This window comes from Ictalurus furcatus, chromosome 6 (genome assembly GCF_023375685.1).
Source record: "Ictalurus furcatus strain D&B chromosome 6, Billie_1.0, whole genome shotgun sequence".
In the NCBI taxonomy this organism is placed as follows: Eukaryota; Metazoa; Chordata; class Actinopteri; order Siluriformes; family Ictaluridae; genus Ictalurus; species Ictalurus furcatus.
This window is the reverse complement of record NC_071260.1, coordinates 33,473,166-33,496,240: the sequence shown is the minus strand read 5'-3', so window position 1 is coordinate 33,496,240 and position 23,075 is coordinate 33,473,166. Positions and strand designations below refer to the sequence as shown.

The 23,075-nt window shown below is 40.1% G+C and overlaps 1 protein-coding gene across 1 annotated transcript; it reads right to left on the bottom strand.

Moving 5' to 3' along the window:
- Positions 1-320: 320 nt before the first annotated feature.
- Positions 321-19,394, bottom strand: LOC128609274 (zinc finger protein ZFP2-like). The gene is made up of 8 exons (XM_053627792.1): positions 18,853-19,394; positions 18,355-18,415; positions 17,228-17,339; positions 16,974-17,096; positions 11,641-11,912; positions 7,773-7,840; positions 7,419-7,609; positions 321-2,032 (listed from the first exon to the last, which is right to left on the bottom strand). Exons 2-8 carry the CDS (start codon positions 18,403-18,405, stop codon positions 942-944), a joined length of 1,908 nt encoding a protein of 635 aa, XP_053483767.1. The 5' UTR covers positions 18,406-18,415; positions 18,853-19,394; the 3' UTR covers positions 321-941.
- Positions 19,395-23,075: the final 3,681 nt, after the last annotated feature.

The window sequence follows — 23,075 nt, the reverse complement described above, 5'->3', positions numbered from 1 at the left end:
GTATATCAAGAATATACAGTATCTCACAAAAGTGAGTACACCCCTCACATTTTTGTAAATATTTGATTATATCTTTTCATGTGACAACACTGAAGAAATGACACTTTGCTACAATGTAAGGTTCTGTGATGCTATTAGTACAATGTAAGGTTCTGTGATGCTATTAGTGTATCAAATTGATTGGAGGCATATACAATACCATTGCGATAATCTAGATTTTTGTCACTGCCACTGAATAGCCTAATAATAATAATAATAATAATAATAATAATAATAATAATAATAACAACAACAACAATAATAAGCAGCAGAATACAGTTTTTACATGGTGCAAAAAGTTTTGGTTTGCTTTGGAGAATGGGATAGGCATACAAAATTCATGATCTATGTGAATCAGGAAAACCATGCAATCATGAGAAGATTAAAAAGAAACGGAAATAAAAACTGATTTAGATTTAGAAACAGATGAATAGCTGGCTCAGCCCCACAGTTTAATGTTCAAGTACACTTGCACATAGCAAATTTAATTTTATCAAGTTCTAAACAAACCTTTATGCACATTAAAACAAGTTTATAAAGACAGACATGAACATTTTACTACTACAAATTGCTCTATGAAATATTAAGGAAAAAAACAACTGCAAATAATTATTTGAGATTTTGTACTGTTTATAGAAATTCATTAATTGTACCTAACAGAATAAAATGTGGGCATCTTATCACACACGTCAAAATATAGCTTATATGCATACATTTATGAGTAAGCAATAGGTATTTTATGGTATTTAATGTCAAAAGCAAACATTAAATTAAGTATATTAATCAATGCAATAACATTACATACTTTGCCCTGCACAAAAATACAATCTACACAGATCATTTTAAGTCAAACGAGTGATGACAAAAATCATACTGAATTTGATAAATAATTCATGTAATGGTTATGTTTTAGTGCACTTGTGGGTCTTAAATCTGAGTGAATAAGTAAAACTCTTTCCACACTGTGAGCAGTGATGCGGCTTCTCTCCTGTGTGAATGCACTGGTGTAGTTGGAGATTACCCTTTTGAGTAAAATGCTTTCCACACTGTGAGCAGTGATACGGCTTCTCTCCTGTGTGAATGCGCTGGTGGACATGGAGATTACTCTGTTGAGAGAAACCTTTTCCACACTGTGGGCAGTGATATGGCTTCTCTCCTGTGTGAATGCGCTGGTGGACATGGAGATTACTCTGGTGAGAGAAACTCTTTCCACACTGTGAGCAGAGGTACGGCTTCTCTCCTGTGTGACTGCGCTGATGTAGCTGGAGAGTACTTTGGTTGGTAAAACTCCTCTCACATTGTGAGCAGTGGTACAGCGTCTCTCTTGTGTGAATGCGCCGGTGGACTAGGAGATTACTCTGTTGAGAGAAACTCTTTCCACACTGTGAGCAGTGATACGGTTTCTCTCCTGTGTGACTGCGCTGGTGGATTTGGAGATGACGCTGAAGAGTAAAACTTTTCCCACACTGTGAGCACTGATACGGCTTCTCTCCTGTATGACTGAGCTGGTGGATTTGGAGATTACGCTTTTGAGTAAAATGCTTTCCACAGTGTGAGCAGTGATACGGCTTCTCTCCTGTGTGAATACGCTGGTGTTGCTGGAGAGTTTTCTGATGAGTAAAACTTTTCCCACACTGTGAGCAGCGATACGGCTTCTCTCCTGTGTGAATGAGCTGATGAATTTGGAGATTACCCTTTTGAGTAAAAGTCTTCCCACACTGCAAGCAGAGATACGGCTTCTCTCCTGTGTGAATACGCTGGTGGACTTGGAGATTACTCTGGTAAGTAAAGCTCTTACCACACTGTGTGCAATGATATGGCTTCTCTCCTATTCTGTGGGTCTGAATCTCATATTTAATCTCTCCTGATTTCTGGACTGTCACAATCTCCTCATAGTGGCATCTTCTTATGTGTTTGTTAAGGTTCATCTCTGACTTATAGGAACGTGGACACAAGGAGCAGGAGAAGACTTGCAACGGAGCATTGTTTACATCTGGAGCAGTGAAAGAAATAATATCAGAACTGTTTTTAGGTACTATCCCAATGGAAAGACACTAACATTGTTTGAGGAGCAAAATATTATTATTATTATTATTATTATTATTAAAAAAATGCAAAACTGAACAAAAATATCATATATTTTCTGAATTTCTGATGAGAAGAAATACAGTCCTAAGTAGGCTCCATATTCTGATGCATGAGGGGGAAGCATTCTACTATATGTGACTAGATCCATGTGAGTAAAGGGTATCACTGTGTTCTCCCCTGAAGCCAGCCCACCATTACAGCAGTTTAGCCAGCTCCTGTTTATGGTTTGCTTCTGGAGTCAGCCATAAACTATTGATGGCAGTGTATTTCATGAAGATGGGCGAAACTGGACAGCTTCATTCACTTGCACCTAGCTAAATTAGGGCCAATCGTCAACAAACAAGTGACCATGTGACCCCTAGTGACCATGCAGCTCACCGAGACCACCCAAGCCACAGTCAAGTGCCAGCTCTCCATCCCAGAAAGAGGGACTCAGTACAAAGCCACTGACAGTGCATTTCAAATACAGAGTACAGGAACCCTTCCCTGCATAATGAGCCATTGGCAACCAACTACGTTAACAAGCATGCTTACAACCCAGCATACCAAACTAGGTTGTAAGAAAGTCCTGTCTGGCAGGACACAACATATCCAGGCGGTGATGTCACCCAGATAAGATGCACACCACAGTCTGGCCCATGGCATGTGCTAGCAGCTTAACTCACAACTGTTGAAGAGTGATGAAGGACAGTAATTGTAAAAACAACAAAGCATCGATTTCAAAGCCTGTCAAGATTCTTCAGTTCTGTAACAAATTTAGAAAGTTAAACAAGGTTTCTCAGACAATCTAATTTTCACTGTATATTTTTACATGGGAAGTGTCTATGAAGTTCGTAGTCTGAACAAAAAAATAGCTTAGTCAAACTCGATCCAAGATGGTGGCATAGCAGTAGTACGCAGCAGCCTCTCCACATCCAAAATGGTGCTATTTTTGTTTCTTAGCTCGGGTTTTTACAGGACATGGACATCGGAGCAACCTGTGTTTGTGTCTACCATTGCCAGACACTGCGAAAATACAGAAATTATGCAACAACCAACCTGCATGGTGATCTGCTGGAGAAGCTATGCAATCTCGGCATGTTGCGGGGACCAGGCCTCCAGTCCACGGCATCGCCTGATGCCGGTGCCCGGGGGAGGGGACGTCATAAGCGGTGGGCAAGGAAGTGGAAACATAGCAAAAGGCTAGGGGTCCATGCTAGGCTAAAAACAAACCATAGTTGGCTGGCTCTCCTGTGCATCCTGCTCTCCAAAGTCTGCTCCCTGGACAATAAATTTAACTACAGCCTACTCCGGCAGGCAACATGGCGTGAGCTGCAGTCGTGGCTCAGTGACAGAGTTCCGGATGCTGCCATTCAGCTAGACAGCCTTGCCTCATTTCATGCCAACCAAAATACAGCTCTGTGCGGTAAGGCTCGAGGTGGTGGCTTGTGTGTATACATCAACACTGAATGGTGCAAGAACTTGGTGATAGTTTCTAGTTACGGCTCATCGTTGAAGTTTGTGACTGCTAGATACAGACCTTTTTATTTACCACAAGAATTCACCACCGTTCTTATAATCGAAGTGTACATTCCCCCCATCTCTAATGCTAAGGAGGTGCTCTGTGAATTGTATGGGGATATTAGAGAACTGCAGAACACATACCTTATGGACTGTATCATCGCTGGAGATTTCAACCAATGTGAATCTCAAATCAGTGCTCCCGAAATTCCATCAACATGTGGACTTTGCAACGAGAGGGGTGAACATGCCGGATCTTGTTTACACAAGCATCCCTGGCATGTACCGGGTGGAGCCCCGCCCCCACCTAATCTATGTGGATCTCCATTATGCTAATACAAACTTCTGTGTGGACAGTGTTATACCAACAAAGACTATATGCTGTTTTCCAAATAACAAACCATGGGTCAGCAGTCAACTTAAGGCACTGCTTAATGAGAAGAAGCGAGCCTTCGGAGCAGGTGATAAGTAGGCTCAGACAAAAGTTCAGAGGGAGCTAAAGGTGAAAGTGAATGAGGATAAATATGTTCTGAGGAGGATAAATATGAGCTGAATATGTTCTTTAATTGGTCCAGTCTGGTATTGGTGCCGGACATGCAACTCTCTTCTCCCTCAGCAGGCATGTCTTCTATACCTCAGTCTTGCTTCATCCATCCCCCTAGTCCCCACTTTCCTGGTGGCCTGCATATTTTAGCTGACCAGGTAGAAAAAGAACTTAACAGCATTAATACGGGAAAAGCAGTTGGCCCTGATAGAATTAGCCCAAGGGTCTTGAAAGTATATGCAGAAAAGCTAAGTGAAGTTGTGGCACAGATGTTTAATATGAGCTTGAATATGGGGGAGATACCTGTTCTCTGTAAGACATCTTGTTTGGTGCAAGTGCTCAAAAATGGGATCTGTAAGGAACTGAATGATTTTAGACCTTTGGCACTGATGTCACATCTGATGAAGGCATTAGAGAAGATAGTTCTTCCTTGCCTTAGATATGTGGATGGAAGTATGATGGATCCTTTGCAGTTTGTATATCGAGCTCATGTGGGAGTGGAGGACACCATCATCTATCTCCTACATAAGGGTAATTCACACTTGGAGAAGGCTGGGAGCACAGTATTCTGTGTTCTTTGATTTCTCAAGCGCTTTTTGTTCCATCCAGCCAGGCTTACTCCGAGATAAGTTAATATCAGCTCACACTGATGCCCCTATTGTAACATGGATCATGGACTACCTGACAGAAAGACCACAGTATGTGCGTCTACAAAACTGTAGGTCACAACTGACAGTCAGTAATGTGGGTGTGCCATGGGGGACAGATTTGGCACCTTTCCTTTTTACTTTTTACACCTCTGACTTTAAGTATGATACTAGGGCATGCCATCTCCAGAAATGTTCAGACGACTCTGTGGTCATGGGATGTATAAGTGAAGGAAAGGAAGAGGAGTATAGGAGCCTGGTGGAAAGCTGTATGGGCTGGTGCAAGCAGAACCATCTCCAGCTTAACACAAACAAAACTAAGGAGATGGTGATTGATTTTAGGAGATCTAAATATGCAGTCTCCCATCAGAATGAATGGTGAAGACATTCAGATAGTCACCTCCTATAAAGATGCACCTGGACAACAAATTGAGCTGGGCCACTATCATGGAGATGACATACAAAAAAGGTCAGAGCCGTCTCTATTTTAAAAAAAGGCTGAGATCTGTTGGAGTTCGGGGGAAATGCTCCACTCTTTTAATGAGTCAGCGAGAGCCAAACTGTCCCAGGACATCATAGAGGCAAAGCACGCATGGCCAAAAAACTTCATGGACAGCCGAGACATACGGCACATGTGGCAGGGCATCCAGGCTATCACCAGCTACAGAACATCACCTGCCTGTGACAGTGATGCCTCCCTTCCAGATGCGCTGAACAACTTCTATGCTCAGTTTGAGGCACAAAATGATGTTATGCTGAGGAAGACCACCCCTCCTACCAACGACCAGGTGCTGTGTCTAACCACGGCTGGATGTGAGGAAAACTCTACACAGGATCAACCCACAGAAAGCTGCTGGACCAGAGAACATTCCTGGCAGAGTGCTCAGAGGATGTGCAGACCAGCTGGCGGAGGTTCTCACTGACATCTTCAACAGCTCCCTGAGCAGCGCCGTCATTCCAGTAGTCTTCAAGGGCACCATCATTGTCCCCATCCCAAGTAAGTAGTCAGTGTCCTGCCTCAACTACTACCATCCAGTGACACTCGCACCCATCATCATGAAGTGCTTCGAGAGGCTCGTCATGAGGAACATAAAGACCCTGCTGACCCCCCTCACTGGATCCCCTGCAATTTGCATATCATCCCAACTGCTCAACAGATGATACCATTGCCACCACCCTACATCTGGCTCTCACGCACTTGGACAAAAAGGACACCTACATTCAAATGCTATTCATAGACTCCAGTTCAGCATTCAACACAATCATTCCTCAGCATCTGACTGGAAAGCTGAACCTGCAGGGCTTGAACACCTCCATCTGCAACTGGATCCTGGACTTCCTGACCGGGAGACCTCAGTCAGTCCGGATCGGGAACATCAACTCCAGCACCACCACGCTGAGCACTGGGACCCCGCACGGCTATGTACTCACTGTTCACGCTGCTGACTCACAACTCTGCAGCAATGCACAGCTTGACTCACATCATCAAGTTCGCCAGTGACACAACCATGGTGGGTCTCATCAACAAGAACAACAATTCAGCATACAGAGAGGAGGTGCAGTGGCTAACAGACTGGTGCAGAGCCAACAACCTAATCTGCGGAATACTATGTCAAAGTATGTTATGTTTAGATTCACAGCATTTTAAAAAATATATTGTTATTAATTTGCATCTTTTTGCACCTCCTGTTATATCTGACACTTCCACATTATAACTGTGAATTGGTCGGCGCTACACTGTCACTTACTCTGCCTATTGTTCTGTTTTAGTATCTACTGTAACTGTCCTATGTTGTTTGTACACGTTTGCACATTGTTTTGTTTCACTGTGTTCTGTACCAGGTTGAAACGACAATAAAGGCCACTTGACTTGCCTTTTTAAGACTAGACAACCAAAACATTTTTGTTAATATACCAGCAGTACTACTACAAGGCTAAAATGCATTTTATGATTGATCACAGCCCAACAGTTTGTGCTGCTGATGAGACGTTCATTAACATCTGTTATTTTGTAGTTAGGACAATTCAAGCTGTTCTGAAACCATTCTGCACTTTATTTTAAGACAATAAAGGTTGAAATCTTTATTTGAACTCCTCCTGTGTGATACAAAATTTTCCCTGTTCACGATTTACCATTTTACAAAACTGTGCTAAACAATTTAATCATCCAGAACCAAATATACTTTTATTTACCAAAACATTGGGTGGTCTGCCAACAAAGATGCCATGTTCTAAGTTGTTCAACTCATATAGTTGTAAATATTGGGAAATGAAAGCTGTGAAGCAGTGGTGCTGCTAGGACATCTATCTAGGACATCGGTATTACACTACAATCCAGGCAATGGGTCAATTACAGCCTGATAAAAATATATTCCTAGCGTCTAAAGCTAAAGCACTAGTGGGTGGGTGTATGTAGCTAATCTGAGTTCTAGCTCAGTGATTGTGTGTTCCTGTTCTGGAAAGCCTTGAAGTACAGAACTTCATTGATCTCATCCACAACTCAGAGGACAGTGACCTGACATAATATTTTTAGCTTTAAAACCATGACATTAATTGTAAGACCGAATATTTATAATTAAATAACTATGCTTAGACTTTACCTCTGGAAGAAAAAGTGTTCTGCAAGTGGTAGTCAAATGTAGGGCCACAATTTTTGTTATAATCCTCTTCATATAACACCAAGAGCTCTTCTCCTAGGTTTATGGGTCGACAGCAACGGTACAGAATCCCTCCTTGATACTGAAATGCTACAAGATTCTGCTCTTCATAATTACGAGCACAATTTACATACCTAAGAGAATGAGGAGAATTGAGAGAAATGGTTAAAAAAAGAACAAAAAACATCAGAAGTCAGAGATACCGAGTGAGAGAAAGTATGGGGAAGATATCAGTGAAAGGAGAAAGGCAAAGATCTCTAAATAATAAGGAACTGTAAAAAACAGTGTATTCCTCACCTCATCCAGTTAGCATACATCTCTCTCTTAGCATCTATGTATTCCTGACACTGGCCACTCTTGTATATCTGCAAAAAAAATTATTTGACATTTTATGCATTAAATCAGCCCATGTCTTTAAATTCAATGCGCTATAAAGGAACAAGAATGATGTTCCATGCAAATATTGATTTACTAAACATGACTTACTAAAAAACATCTCCCATAGCACAGGTTAATCATCTCCTCCCCTAGCACAGACTATGAACCTAAATGCTTTAAAGGGTCAGTCCATCTCAAGTGGTCCAAAAATTGTAAAGTTGGTTACTTGACCATTTTTTAAATTATATATAAGTGATTACCTCTATGTATTGGCATTGCAAAACCATCAGTTGTTTTTTATTTCACTTGGTTTAAACATGAATAGATTGTATTTTATTCAAATATGGAATTATAATGTTCAGTTGGGTGTTTTACAAATGAACAGTGTCCTAAACAGAGCAATGGTGGTGTATTTCCTGTGATAAAAGCAGTAAGTGACTACAGCTTAAAAGAAAGGGAGTCACTGTATTGCAGTAAAATGATACCAAAGAGGACTTATTTCTGTGTTTCCTATCTAGTCCCCAACAGAGTTATTCCACCCGAAAGTGAGGGGAATTTTATTTTTTTTTAAAAGGGTAAAGGACATTAAACACTGGATGGTGAATCCTCCTACTTAATTCTGTCAAAACAGGTCCTAGTAGGTATGATGGTAGCTACCAGGTGGTAGGGCACACAGACAACAACAAGTAAGCTTTCTGATTACGTAATGACTCTGGATGGCCTTTCAGTTACATCATGTGCAGCAGTGAACATGCATTTGAAGCTGATGTAGATAATATTTCCAGAGTCACCTTTTTTTATCTAAAAAAAATCTCAAGATATAACATAAATAAAGATACAAAGAAATGTCACTACACACACCAGAAAACAAGGTAATACTTTTCTTTCCTCTAGGTTGGACTATTTTAATGTCTTGCTGTGTGGTTGCTCAGAGTCCTGACTAGAACCGGAAGATTTCTTCACATATCCCCCACCTGACCTATAAAGCACTGAATGGCCTTGCACCGCAGCACCTACGTGAACTTTTGGTCTTTTATGATCCACTATACCTATTTTGATCAAAGGTGCAGGCTCTTTATTAGTAACATTCCACTCTCCCACTGCTGTATATTTGTGCACACCCATCAGGTTTGCAGTCGAATTGGATCTCAAAGATCAATGATGAGTCCGCCTACCGCAAGGAAGTGGCATGACTTGCAGCATGGTGCACAGATAACCTGGAGTTGAACATTCTCAACTGTGAGATGTGCAATGCTTTCTGCATAGACGAACTATCACATCCACATCTGTTTGTCATCAGCACCAATGTAAGCACTGTTGAATCTTTCAGTTTTCTGGGCACTACTATTATGAACACCCATAAGAAGCAGGAGAATGTTACATGGCTGGTCAAGAAGGCATAACAATGGATGTTTTTTTTCCTGATACAGCTGAGGAAACTCTCAGCCAATAATGGTTTAGTTTTACAAGGCCATCATTGAGAACATCCATACATCCTGCATCACTGTGTAGTTCCCTTCCTTTTCTTTTCAGTCCAAGAATCTATTACAATGAGTAAGCCTTACTGCTGAGAAGATCAGATGCCTGCTTAATCCCATTAATGAACTATTTACCACAATGAACTGATAACTGCAGAGGTGCAACTGTCCCGGGCCATCAGATAGGCAAAGCGGGCAAATGCCCAGAAAATCCAGTCACTTCATGGACAGCGGCGACACACGGCGCATGTGGCAGGGCATTCAGGCCATTAGCAACTACAGGACATTATCTGCCTATGTCAGGACAGTGATGCCTCCCTTCCAGATGCACTGAACAACTATGGTTTGAGGTGCAGAATGATGTGATGGCGAGGAAGACCATACCTCCTACCAACTACCAGGTACTGTGTCTAACCATGGCTGAAGTGAGGAAAACTTTATACAGAGTCAACCCACAGAAAGCTGCAGGATCAGACAACATTCCTGGCAAAGTGCTCAGAAGATGTAAAGATCAGCTGGCAGATGTTTTCACTGACATCACCCTGAGCAGCACCATTGTTCAAACATGCTTCAAGGCCACCACCATTGTTCATAGACTTCAGTTCAACATTCAACACAATCAGTCCTCAACACCTGAATGGAAAGTTGAACCTGCTGTGCTTGAACACCTCCCTCTGCAACTGGATCCTGGACTTCCTGCCTGGGAGAAATCAGTTAGTCTGGATCAGGAACAGCATCTCCAGCACCACCACACTGAGCACGGAGCTCCCCAGGGCTCCGTGCTCAGTCTATTGCTGTTCACTCTGCTGACTCATGACTGTGCACCAATGCACAGCCCGAATCTCATAATCACATGACTGTGGTGGGTCTCATCAGCAAGAACGATCAGTCAACATACAGAGAGGACACACAGCAGCTAACGGACTGGTGCAGAGCCAACAACCTGTCTCGGAATGGGGACAAAATACAAGAGATGGGTGTTGACTTCAGGAGAGCTTGGAGCGACCACTCTGCTGAAAATTCACAGCTCCTCCATGGAGAACGTCAAGAGCACCAAATTCATTGGTATTCACCTGGTGGAGAACCTTACCTGGTCCTTCAACACCAGCTCCATAATTAAGAAAGCCCAGCAGCGTCTCTACTTTCTGACAAGTCTGAAAAAGCCCATCTCCCACACCTTATCCTCACAGCAGGGCTATTGAGAGCATCCTGAGCAGCTGCACCACTGAGTGGTTCAGAAAGTCCACTGTATTGGATTGCAAGACCCTGCAGCAGATAGTGAGGACAGCTGAGAAGATAATTGGGGTCTCTCTTCCCTCCATCATAGGCATTTACACCACATCCTGTATCCACAAAGCCACCAACATTGTGGATGACGCCACATACACCCCTCAAGCAAACTCTTCACCCTCCTGCTGTCTTGAAAAAGGTACCGAAGCTTTCAGACAGACGGTGTAACAGTTTCTTCCCCAAAGCCACCAGACTCCTCAATACTCAGAGACTGGACTGACACACACACACAGAATCAAACACCATCCTACTCTCCTTGCAATTTTTACACATTTCTGTACTGTCTACCTGGAATTTTGCTGCTAATGTACTCATTAAAATATCATTTAATTTCTTGTCACCACTATCCTCTTTACCTGGCTACTACCACAATAACTGCTATATCCATATATGGTATAAGCTAATTTGCTAAATACTGTGTCATAGTACGTTATGTTTACAGTCACAGTATTTTTATTATATTGTTATAATAAACTCTTTTGCACTACCTGTTATATCTGACACTTCCACAATAGAACTGTGTACTGGTAGGTGCTACACTGTCACTTACTGTGCCTATTGTCTTGTTTTAGTAGCTATTGCACTGTCTTGTGTTGTTTGCACACATTTGTGTCGTCTCATGTGGTTTGTGTGGTGTTTTATGTAGCAGCATGGTCCTGGAGGAAAATTGTTTCATTTCACTGTCTACGGTACCAGCTGTATATGGTTGAAATTACAAAGCCGCTTGACATGACTTAACATGAGATCATGTAAGTGCTTTTCTCTGGTTTGATGACGTGACAGTGCAGGAGCACTGGGAACATTTTTGACAGCCAGTATCTCTTTACAAACTGGAATCATTTTGTTTTTCTAAGGCGTGTTAAATGATGCAAAGAATTTTCAAAATTCGGGCAAACTCGTTAGCTAGCAAGGTTTTGGATGTCTTTAGGCTGACTATTGCTGTGAAAACTGGCTCTTTAATCTATTTGAAAACAGAATATCTACCGTTTAACATTTATAATAAATGAATAATAACTCACCACCCAAGAGTAGTCACTGTTTATAGCTTCCTCTCCATCTACCAGCTCTCCCTGGTAGGGTCCGAAGTGTGCACCAACTGGAATAGTCTCTCCTTTATTAAACACTCCCAGGCCTGCAGAAGAAATACCGGACTTCCGAATCTCTAGACCGGGAGGAAGAGTTTGTCTCGCTCGGTCAGCGACTCCCATGGGAACAGGGGTATCAGTGATGAAGAGCACTGGACCGTGAACCTCACACTTGTTGAAGAAGAAGGATTTGCAGAGCTCACAGTCTGGAAAGAGAGAAAACATAACAGGAAAAAATTATGCCCAAAATAATTTTTGAATATACTGCATTTTTGAATATATCAAAATAAAAGAGAAGTTACAGTCTGAGCTCTAGATTACTTTTGAGCTGTCTACATGTTCAGAAATACATGCCAAATTATGTTTGATTTTTTCCTGAATTCTCAAGAATGTTACATGATCAAATGACAGAACATCTTATGCTGTGCCTTTATCACTGAACAACTGGTCTGTTGACACAGAAACACAAAGTACTCTGTGGCACCTGTAGCAGCAGCAGCTGTAGACGAAGGGGAGGCAGGTCAAACAGCAGATAACGCGTGATGATTCTCACCTGTGTGTAATTAGTGACAGTTGATTTGTTTGTGTCTCTTTATGCTTTCAGTTACCTCCTGTAGACGCCAGAGTTAGAGAGAGCCATGGGTATGTGTGGATGTGTGATACTGTACTAAAAGTCCGTGTGCTCTTCTACCAATCTGTGGTAACCAGTGTAGTATTCTTTGCAGCTGTATGTTGGGGAATCAGCATTAGAGCTGGAGATGCCAAAAAAATAAAAAAATAAATAAAAAAAAGACCTGATCAAGAAGGCTGGCTCAATCTTGGGCTGCTCTCTGGATAGTTTCGAGGTTTTGGTGGAAAAGAGGACACGCAACACACTCACAGCTATTCTGGATAATGAACAGCATCTCCTCCATACTAGTTAAACAGCGGAGCTCCTGTAGTACAAGACTCAGCTCCGCTGTGGGAAATAGCGGTACAGAAGGTCGTTTGTACCAACATTGTACAACAGATCATCACTGCACTGGGACAGAATTGGCACTGAGCCAGTCTTAGGATAAGCTTATTGATAACTACCACCATCCATTATCCATATCCATATGTATATGCACCATCAATTTACTTCAATGTATTTCCAAACGGTTCACAATGTTGGCAATGTTTGCACTGCCACTTTAATAACAACAACAACAATAATAATAATAATAATAATAATAATCATAATAATAATAACTTAGATTTATATAGCACTTTTATAGGCACTCAAAGTGTTGCTGTATCTACAATGCTTACACCCTACTGCATTATCACATCACACTCTGACATTGTATTCATTTTCTTTTTGCATACATATACAGGGCTTGCAAAATTTCAAAATCTCTGGTAGCCCTTCGTACAGGCACTCTTCAGATTTTGGTAAGACAAAAGGCATTTTACTAGCCCAAATAAAAAAAGACAATATTTTGATGTAGGAAATTGGCTAGGAGTCAAAACATCAATCAAAAACTTTTTCAAAACACAAATCTCAACAATCGGATCTAAAACTCAAATTAAAATCATCAATACAAATATGCACCTGGTTCTAACTGAACTGAAATTTCTATGAACTTGTGTGAACAGTATGGAAAATGAAGCAGCTTGTGTCAGATTCTGAATCTGAGATACCATCTGAAGTCACAGATGAGAAATTGTCACTCGATGTTGAGGGCATAGGATCTCCTTCATCAGCTTTCTCCTCCTGTGCACCACTTCTCTGCTCTTTGTCCTTGCTGGAGTTTTATGTTCCAGGTGTCTTGAACCTCTTCCAGAAAACATCCAGGAACTAACTGCCTTGTCAGGGCAAAAATATTCGACATTTATGGAGAGTTGCACAAGGTCATTCAGTGTTACAGACTGTAGAGAAGTACGACATGATGTTTTCACTCGGTTCATGCAGGAGAATCCTCTCTCACAGATGGCTGTCGATGGACTTGGTGTCAACATTAATTTCACCAACAAGGAAATATTAGAGAGGTGTTCAGGATTGTCAGTGAGGAGATCTTGGTACAAGCAATCTAACTTGCTACACCAGTGCTCTGAAAGCCACATTTTTAGATCCATCCATTCTTGTGGAATTTTCTCCTTCTCTTCCTCATTCAGCAACTGGCAAAATGGCAGACAAGATAATCCAGCTCTTCATTCCCATAATTTGCCATCTCTTCTCTGGGATGAGGAAGAGTGGAAGGGTAAAAAAATCAGACAGATTTTTAAATCTGCTGTCCATGTACTTAACTGTGTTGCCAATAATCCTCTGAAACTCTGCACCAATGGTGTCTTTGTCTGTGCCCTCACCTCTTCTAGCAGGTCGCTGGCATTTTTGTGAGCCGAGTTGCACAGTAGCACATGCTACCATCATCTTTCATTGTGAACTTTGTTTCCAAGGCTTTCTGGTATTCTCCTGGTATTGTTTTCAGGCTGAGTAAGCGTGATGTGGTGCTCTCAACTAACTGATTTGTTCGCGTGAGGTATAAGTTATCATGCTGAAAACAAGTACTGCGCTTGGATAATATGGTGCTGTAGTACAACATGAAATGTAGGAAGCGAACAAATTTCTCGGTCTTCATCTCCTGCACCTCTGCAGCATCCTCTGACTTAGTATCACGTCCTCGTGCCATATTGTCCATATGCAACACAGTGGGAGTGTAATTTGTTTCCACAGCCTTCAGACATGTTAGCCTGCTTGGAAGCCACCGTATGCTTTTCAGACCACTGAAATGTGCCACTTTCTCATTAAGCTTTTCACTTATTTCACTCAGTTCTCTTCGCTTCTTTGGGGAACAGCAGTACACATCTTAAAGGTGGTTTTCAGTGTATCCTCAAATTTGACCAGGTATTCACAGTCTTTCACACTAACCAGTAGCTCTAATTTGTGTGCCACAGAGTGGATTTTTATGATGTGGAGTATCCTCTGTTTCAGTCTCCCAGCTACTCCTGTTTTTTCACCCATCATCACTGCAGCTCCATCAACATTTGCACACACTACTTTCTGCTTCCATGTGTCTTCCCCGATACCCACAGCGTTCACTGCATCATCGATAGCTTCTAAAACACCTGCAGCATTTGAGCTCTTGACTGGCTGAAATTTGATCATGTATGTGGAAATGTCACTATTATTTCTCTCATACCTGACTGAACCAACTCCTGTTCGATGATACCAGTGTCTGTACCGCCATCTGCAAGAATGGATAAGAACTTGCTTTCTTGAACTTCCTTTTAAATCTGGTCTCTTGAGGTTTATTCTCCAATAAACTCTCAGCAAGCATGGTCATTGTCTTAAATGGAACCAAAGTCTAGGCCATATGCTGTTTGAAGTTTAAAAAGACTGATAAATTTTGCCAACTGTAATTACCATAGTATGCTGTTCTGAATTTTTTTTTCAGGACTTCTTGTTGTGCTTGGTTCAGTTTTAGTATGTTTTTGCAATTGGCATTCGTTCTGGGAAAGATGCTGATGCAGACTGGGCACCAATGCACTTTTTGTGATGCAGGGATTTGTCATGGGTTCTGACGAGGTCGTTCCTAAAATTACTGGTTCCAGTGACATTCGTCGAGTCAGAAATAGTGGGGAATTGGCAACACACTCGACAGAACATTGTGTCGTTTACCTTGTTTATGTTCCAGCCACAGAAATTCTTTTGTCCATGACACCAAAAAACTACGCTTTCTTTCTCTTTCACTTTGTGGCTGTGTGCTTTTCTTTGTCTGTTCCTTCTTCACCCTGCCCTGTTTTTTTAGGCCAAGAAGAACTGAAATACCACCGTAAATCCATGCTCCTCTTAACACTGTCTCACACACACACACAAAAGTGTCAGCGATTTTCGCAATGTTCTCCACTGCGCACGCAGTCTCGATCACTTAGCAGCAGTAAATTAAGTGAGAACAACACGGCGTTACAGGTGGTGGCAGCACCAAGTGTCTTTCCCAAACATCAGAACATGCAGTTGGATGCAGGAGGGATGAAAAATAAAGACTTTTCAAGCTTTGAAGCTTTTCTCTGATCTTTCAGGTAAAATATTCTAAGCATTAGGAGTGTTGAAAACAGTGTCACCTTGTGGCAGGTCAAATTCATAGCAGCCATAAACCCAAGAAAGTAGCTTTGTTGTTTTATCCATTAAGCACAAATAAAAGCCTGGCAACACTAAATGTGTTCATTCTCTGATGGAATAATACACATATTAAAGTGTGGCAATAAATTCAATATAATAATAATAGAGTTTTTTGAGGCTAGTAGTGGCTTAGCGGATAAGGCTCTGGTTACTGATGCTGGTCAGGAGTTCAAGCCCCGGCACTGCCAAGCTGCCACTGCTGGGTCCTTGAGCAAGGCCCTTAAACCTCTCTGTTCCAGGGGTGCTGTATCATGGCTGACCCTGTGGTCTGACCCCAACTTATTAACATGCTGGGGTATGCGAAGAAAAGAATTTCACTGTGCTGTGACCAATAAAGACTTATTAAATGGTGTCAATGGTGCTGTTTATATAGCAGAATATATGACAGTGTGTGTGCTGGCACATGGATTCAAACATTCTGGTGAAGCATTCACATGAAAGTGGGGCTTTGTTTTTGTTTTTATTGATAATGTGTTTCTCTTAAAACAATAGCCCCGGCATGGAGATTTATGAGAAATTGCGCTGCGTATTCGATAGACGTTTTGAAGCTAAACTTCACTGCGGACAAATCAGCATGATCAAAAACTTCCACGATCGTATTTTCCCTTAAAGTAACAAGTCAAGAGAGTGAATAACGTGAATCGAGGAGTGAATTTGATTACACTACTTCAGATAGCCCGGTGATGCATTTTGGTAGCCCGACTTTAAAACATAATAGCCCCGGGACGTCAGGCTAGCGATGTAAATTTATTCTTATTTTGAGAGAGAGAGAGAGATATATATATATATATATATATATATATATATATATATATATATATATATATATATATATATATATATATATATATATATATATATATATATATATATATATATATATATATATATATATACACACACACACACACACACACACACACACACACACATATGTATGTGTGTGTGTATGTATTGTTAAATAACTCTTAGTATACGTCTAACTCCATGTGCTGCTGTAATAGATGAATTTCCCTCTAGGATGAATAAAGTTATGTATCTAACTACATTTAGTGAACTACATAGTGTGTAGGGTAGAATAATCAGTGAGAGTGTTACTGAGCTCCAGAGTGGCCCCATGTCTTACAGAGGTAGTCTTTATCGTCAGCTTCATCCTCTTTAATGGAGGAAACTTCAGGAATGTTGTTCAGGTCGTTTCCACTGTCGCAGATGTTCAGCTCCAGCATCTCCTCTTTCTTCACACAGACTTCTAAAGCACACACACACACACACACACACACACACACACACACACACACACACACACACGGATTCTTACACACTGACATATCAATCAGAAATGAGACAGAGTTCATATCTCAGTGTGGCAACTGGACTGACGAGGTGTGAGCTTCATATGGACCCCTCCATTCTGCTGGTCCACAGCGGGGACGTGTTCCACGGAGACTGATGTCACTCCATCTGAAGTTTCTGTTTTCACGTCCTCACACAGCTATAGATAAAACAACAGCAACACTTATACATAATCGAATAAAAAAGTGAATAAATATCATTAGCTAAGAAGATTTCACAGTTATCTATACATTAGTTGGTGTGGGAACACAGTTTATAATTTGTTTATAACCTTGTAGACTGGGGATTGCTTTACACTTTCTTATTCACTCCTCATTAAACATACATTCTTGCGTGTTTAGCAGGACAGCTTGCAGACTACCAGTTACGAAGGGGTTTTTCTTTCTTAACTAAACAATTAATACTGAAAATTAAAAATAAATAAATAAATACATAGTTAAATGTGACTAATAAATAATATCAAACTTAAACTGGGGCATAAATGATTAAACGTGGCTTGAAATGGTTTGTTTGCTATTTAATTATTTAAATATTTATTTTGTTTCAATGATGCCAAGCAAGCCATCATTAAATACTCCCTGAGAACTGTCACTTTCATCCATCAAAGTCGAGAGGGTGGGCTTTCATACAGTTTTACGATTGGTGCATCTTCATGCATTGACATGGAGAGAGCTGTAACTGTGGATCATCTTGTAAATATAATGCTTAATACAGACAGGGAAATGGAGGCTACTGAGAATATATCTGATTTCACGAAACAAAAACAAACTAGGCTACACACAGTACGCTCTGAGGTCACTGAGACGCAGATATTAGCTGAAGAAAGGTGTAGGTTATGGAGGGCTGATGTTAATCATGAGGAAATCAAAACCAAAAAGTTGAACCAAAAGATAGTCTTTTGGGCTTTGAAATTTATTTTTTTTTTTTTAAATAAATAAAATATTTTTAATTTCAGGTAAGAAGGTGCATCTTCATAACTGGACGGATCCATTAGGTATTTAGCTAGGCTAGGGAATCAGAAATGGCCACATACTTAAAAGCACATTGCATAGACATCAGTGAAAACAATGGATATATTTAATTACCTCATTAACTATTTTAATTTCATTAAATATTTAAATCTTGAGTCTGTTAGACACATCATTAAGCATTACCTGGGAGTGAGACTTTCTGAGGGAGTGCTGTCTGTCTCCTGCTGAACTCATTATAACAGGTCTAAAAATAAATCAATAACAACATTAATACTAATAATAATAATAATAATAATAATAATAATAATAATAATAATAAGATAAACATTGTAATTAAAATGAAAGTTCTTATAAGTATTTTGTTCAAAAAAATGCATGAAATTCGGTTAATATATCAAATTTTAGTAAACCATGTTTATGCAATTTTATGTAATCTTATTGTAAGCAGAGTGACTTATTTGGAACAATATAAGGTTATTAAAATACTTTAAACACACAAATAAATAGGTTAGCAACTTACATTTACACACCTCGTTAAGTGTAAAAAAAATCTATCCTCGTTAGATAAATAGTGCACTAGATAGGGTGCACACGTCATTATTTCATTCCCTATGTAGTGCACTTAACCAGTGAAGTAGAGATCCATTTGGGATTCGGACACACAGCTACTGTTTACCTTACCTCGGGGTTTTAAAGCAGGCCGGAGATTTAAATCCTCAACCACAGACACAACGACGAGCTTTGATTTCTGACTGAATCCAATCTAACTGTAAAACTCTGTCAGAAATTATTTAATGTGAAGATTATTAGCTCAAGTAGAATAACTCAGCTGTTCAGGAGAAAAACCTACAGTGTCTTTTATATTCCTCGGTATTTTCTGACGGTTGGAGAAGCAGCTACTGGGCGCGTTTCCGCCACCACGTGGACTGGAGGGTAGTTTACGTTTACATGTATTAATTTAGCAGATACTTTTATTCAGTGAGTTGCAGTAGTCCAAATCTGAGATAACATGAGCCTGGACTAGTAGTTTTGTGGTGTAATCAGTGAGTTATGGTCTGATTTTATTGATGTTATAGAGAATGAACTTACAGAACCGTGCAGTTATTAAAACATGGTCTGTACAATTCAAGTGGTCATTGAACGTCACCCCAAGGTTTTGAGTGTGGTTGAGCCTAGCTGTACGGTGAGGTTGTGGTTGATTGAGGAGCAGGCAGGGATTATGAGGAACTCCAGTTTTGCCAAATTGAGCTTAAGATGGTGTTGCTTCATCCAGTTCGAGATGTCAGACAGGCAGGCAGAGTAGTGGACCCAGAACTGATGCATGGGGAACTCAAGTTGTGAGTTGCTCAGATTCAGACACCCCTCCCCTCCATGACACCTTGAAGGATCTACAGAGAGATAGGACAGATGCCCTGTTGAAATAAACCAAGTCAGCTAACAGCAGCTAAATTTCATAACCATTTGTTGACTGTGTGCTAACTAGGTGTGGGCGATAAAGCAAAATTTAGTATCGATCCGAAACCAAGTAAATACAGGACCAGTATACTGATACTTTTAAAAGCATGCACTTGAACTTACATGTACTTTCCTATAGGGGAGAGCAGTGTGTCAAGATTTATAAGGTGAATGCATCATTAATATGCTAAATCTGAATACATTTTCATGACCACTAAAAGATTGTGATTTTTGTGTTCCTGACACGCCTGTAGAACCCAGGACAGATTTTTTAAGCAATTTTAAGCAAAAATAAAATATATATATATTTTTATGAAATAAGCAAATATTAAATATTAATATTAAATACTTTTATCTAAATAAATAAAATCACTGGAAAAGAACATACCTTAGTGTTGATATTTTTATGTGAGGATCGATCCTTTCGATACAACATCAGTATCGAAAGTATCGATATTTCAGGATCAATCCACCCACCCCTAGTGCTAACACTTAGCTCACACTCCAAGTAGCTTGGTAAGGTTAGCCAGTCACTTATTTTTAAACAAACTCCATCTACAGAGCAAGAGGAGCATAAACAGCGCACTTCTCAATTTAGACGGGTAACTCACCGCAGGGTTCAGAGCTAGATGGAAAGAAGAGAGAGCAGTGATTACTTTCATACAAATGCTGGATAATGTCAGCTAGCTAACAAATAGCTGTAGCGGTGTCAAATTCTTATGTTTTTTTAATGCAAATGTATTTACCTGATGATTGGTACTCGCAAAATAATATTGGTACCACTGTTGATGTACCACTAAAAGGTGAAGGTTGTGAAAGTGTAGTGTACTTTGTACTGTGTCAGCAGGTGAATCTTTAGAGCCAAGGATTCCCGGCCCACGTACCTCCACATGCCGAAGTGTCCTTGGGCAAGACACTGAACCCCAAGTTGCTCCTGATGGGCCTTGCATGGCAGCTCTGCTGTAATTGGTGTGTGAATGATTGAATGAGAAACAGTGTAAAGCGCTTTGTAGAACCGCTGAGGTTAAAAGGCACTATATAAGTGCAGACCATTTAAAACATGTAAAATATGTCTGTATTGCTATAAATACACAGGCGATTACTGCGAGTTTACACTAAAGTCATGTACTGTAAAATGTACAGTAAGTTATACTAAGTTACAGGCAATTTATTTGCTAGTAAAGTTAATTAAATATACAGTACTATTTTGTAAAATATTTACTGCACTTAAACAGTAATTTTACAGCAGCAAATACATTTTAATACTGCAAAATCACAGTCTCATCACAGTAAAATAGCACTGGATTGCTGTATCACTGAAGTAATATAACATAACAACTGCTAGAATAATTACACTAAATTAACATCAAAATAAGTGTACAATTATAGTGTGTATATAGTCAAATAAACCCCCCACCTCCCAAAAACATGCCAGTAGGTAGATTGCCTTGCCTGTATTTATATCTATGATGGAAACCTCAACACAGAGCCAAATGGCAGATATCACTATTCACTTACCAAGCACTTTATCACTTGATAGCACTTTATAAAGTCATTCACACTGCACATGAAATAACAATACATTGATGATAAAAATCTCTCCAGTGGATTATCCTGCAAAAATGTGTGGTTTTTTTCCCCATGTTAAGTCATTTATTATTCTCCCAATGTGACTAGTCCTGTTATACATAATGGGGCTACTGAGAGATATAATAGTGGGGATAATAGTCAGATTTAACACACAATCTTAGTGAATATTGTTTAAAAACGAGAAAAAAAATAAACCTCTACAATTATCCAAAATATAAAAATGGCTAATACACAGTCAGACTATAACAATAATTCTCACTTGTGTTTAACTCTCACGCTTAGCTGTTTCAACTAAACATCAAGATGCTCCAGTATCTCTTCTCCACATCACCCAGTTTCTCTCAATTATCACACCAGTTAATGGTTGAACGAGCTCCGTAGCTACAGTAGATACGCTCATGAATATTAATGAGTCTCCTCCTGCCATTCAATGTTTTTGAATTTTGCAAATAACATGTAAATCCATCTGACCTTTTCAAAACTACAAACTGCTGGTGGGGGGAAATTTAGAGCTTGTATTCTCCTCCACTGCACAGTTTCACATACAACACACACATCCAGCTAAACATTGCACCCAGGATTAACAGCATACAGTAAATACACCAGTCTTCAAAGTCTCACTTTATTTAAAGTTATTTAAAATACATCAATAAATTTAAATCTATTCCAGATTCTACATTTAAACAGATGTTTATGATTTTAATTTCATCCCATGGTATATTTGTTTCTGGACCTGAACTGAAAGTGGGGGGGAAAAGTGTTATATTTGAACTTTATCACGTTATTTTGATTTAATTAGTTTAGTTTAGTTTATTGATCTATAAAGCACATTTAAAACAACAGATGTTGAAACCAAAGTGTTGTATAAGAAATATAAAACAGAATTAAAACAAATTAAAAGAGTAAACAAAAAATTTACACCCTCAATTAAACCATAAAGAATACAAACAGTCTTCAAAGAAGATTTAAACACAGAAACAGAAGAGGAAGATCTAATGTGAAGAGGAAGACTATTCCAAAGCCCAGGAGCAGCCACTGAGAAAGCCCGGTCACCTTTAGCCTGAGAACGGGAGTGAGGAGAGAGTAGAAATTGACTAGATGATTGAAGGGGTCATGAAGCAGTGTAGGGGTGAGAAGATCACAAATATACTGCAGAGTAAGTCCATGCAAAGCTTTAAAAGCAAAAAGCAAAATATTTAAATCAACACGGAACTTGACCGGTAACCAGTGAAGAGAAGCGAGCACAGGTGTAATGAGCTCACGTCTTTTACTGACAGTCAGTAATCTGGCTGCTGCATTTTGTACCAATTGCAAACCATCAACAGTTGTTCTAGGCAAACCCAGATAGAGCGAATTACAGTAGTCCAACCTAGATGTTATAAATGCATGAATAACAGTTTCGAGGTCCCTCTTGGAGAGCATCATCTTGATTCTAGCAGCAGATCTTAACTGAAAGAAACTGCTTTTTACTACAGCACTAATCTGCTTATCAAAGCACAGTGTGGAGTCAAAAATGACACCAAGGTTCTTGGCACAGTCGTACACATTAGAAGAGAGGGGACCAAACTGTCTGACCCTGTCAGAGGACAAAGCTGATGGACCAAAGACGGTTATTTCGGTTTTGTTTAGCTGTAAAACGTTCATGTTCATCCAGCGCTTAATGTCATGCAGTCAAACAAACAGGTCTTATTTTTCACAGGTATATTAAGCTGAGTGTCATTGGCATAGAAATAATAGGATAAGTGGTGTCTCTCAATAATATATGACCTAGAGGAAGCAAATATAGAGAAAAGAGCAGAGGACCCAAAATGGAACCCTGAGGAACACAATAGGAAATTTGAGCACAGGATGAGAAACAC

What these genes read in the sequence shown, in the direction of transcription:
- LOC128609274 (XM_053627792.1), bottom strand. Translation starts at nt 18,405, where the DNA reads ATGAGTTCAGCAGGAGACAGACAGCACTCCCTCAGAAAGTCTCACTCC. An exon ending in TCAGAAAGTCTCACTCCCAG is followed by an intron (nt 17,340 to 18,354) that starts GTAATGCTTAAT and finishes TTTTATCTATAG; the next exon opens with CTGTGTGAGGACGTGAAAAC. An exon ending in ATGTATGCTAACTGGATGAG is followed by an intron (nt 7,610 to 7,772) that starts GTGAGGAATACA and finishes TCATTCTCTTAG; the next exon opens with GTATGTAAATTGTGCTCGTA.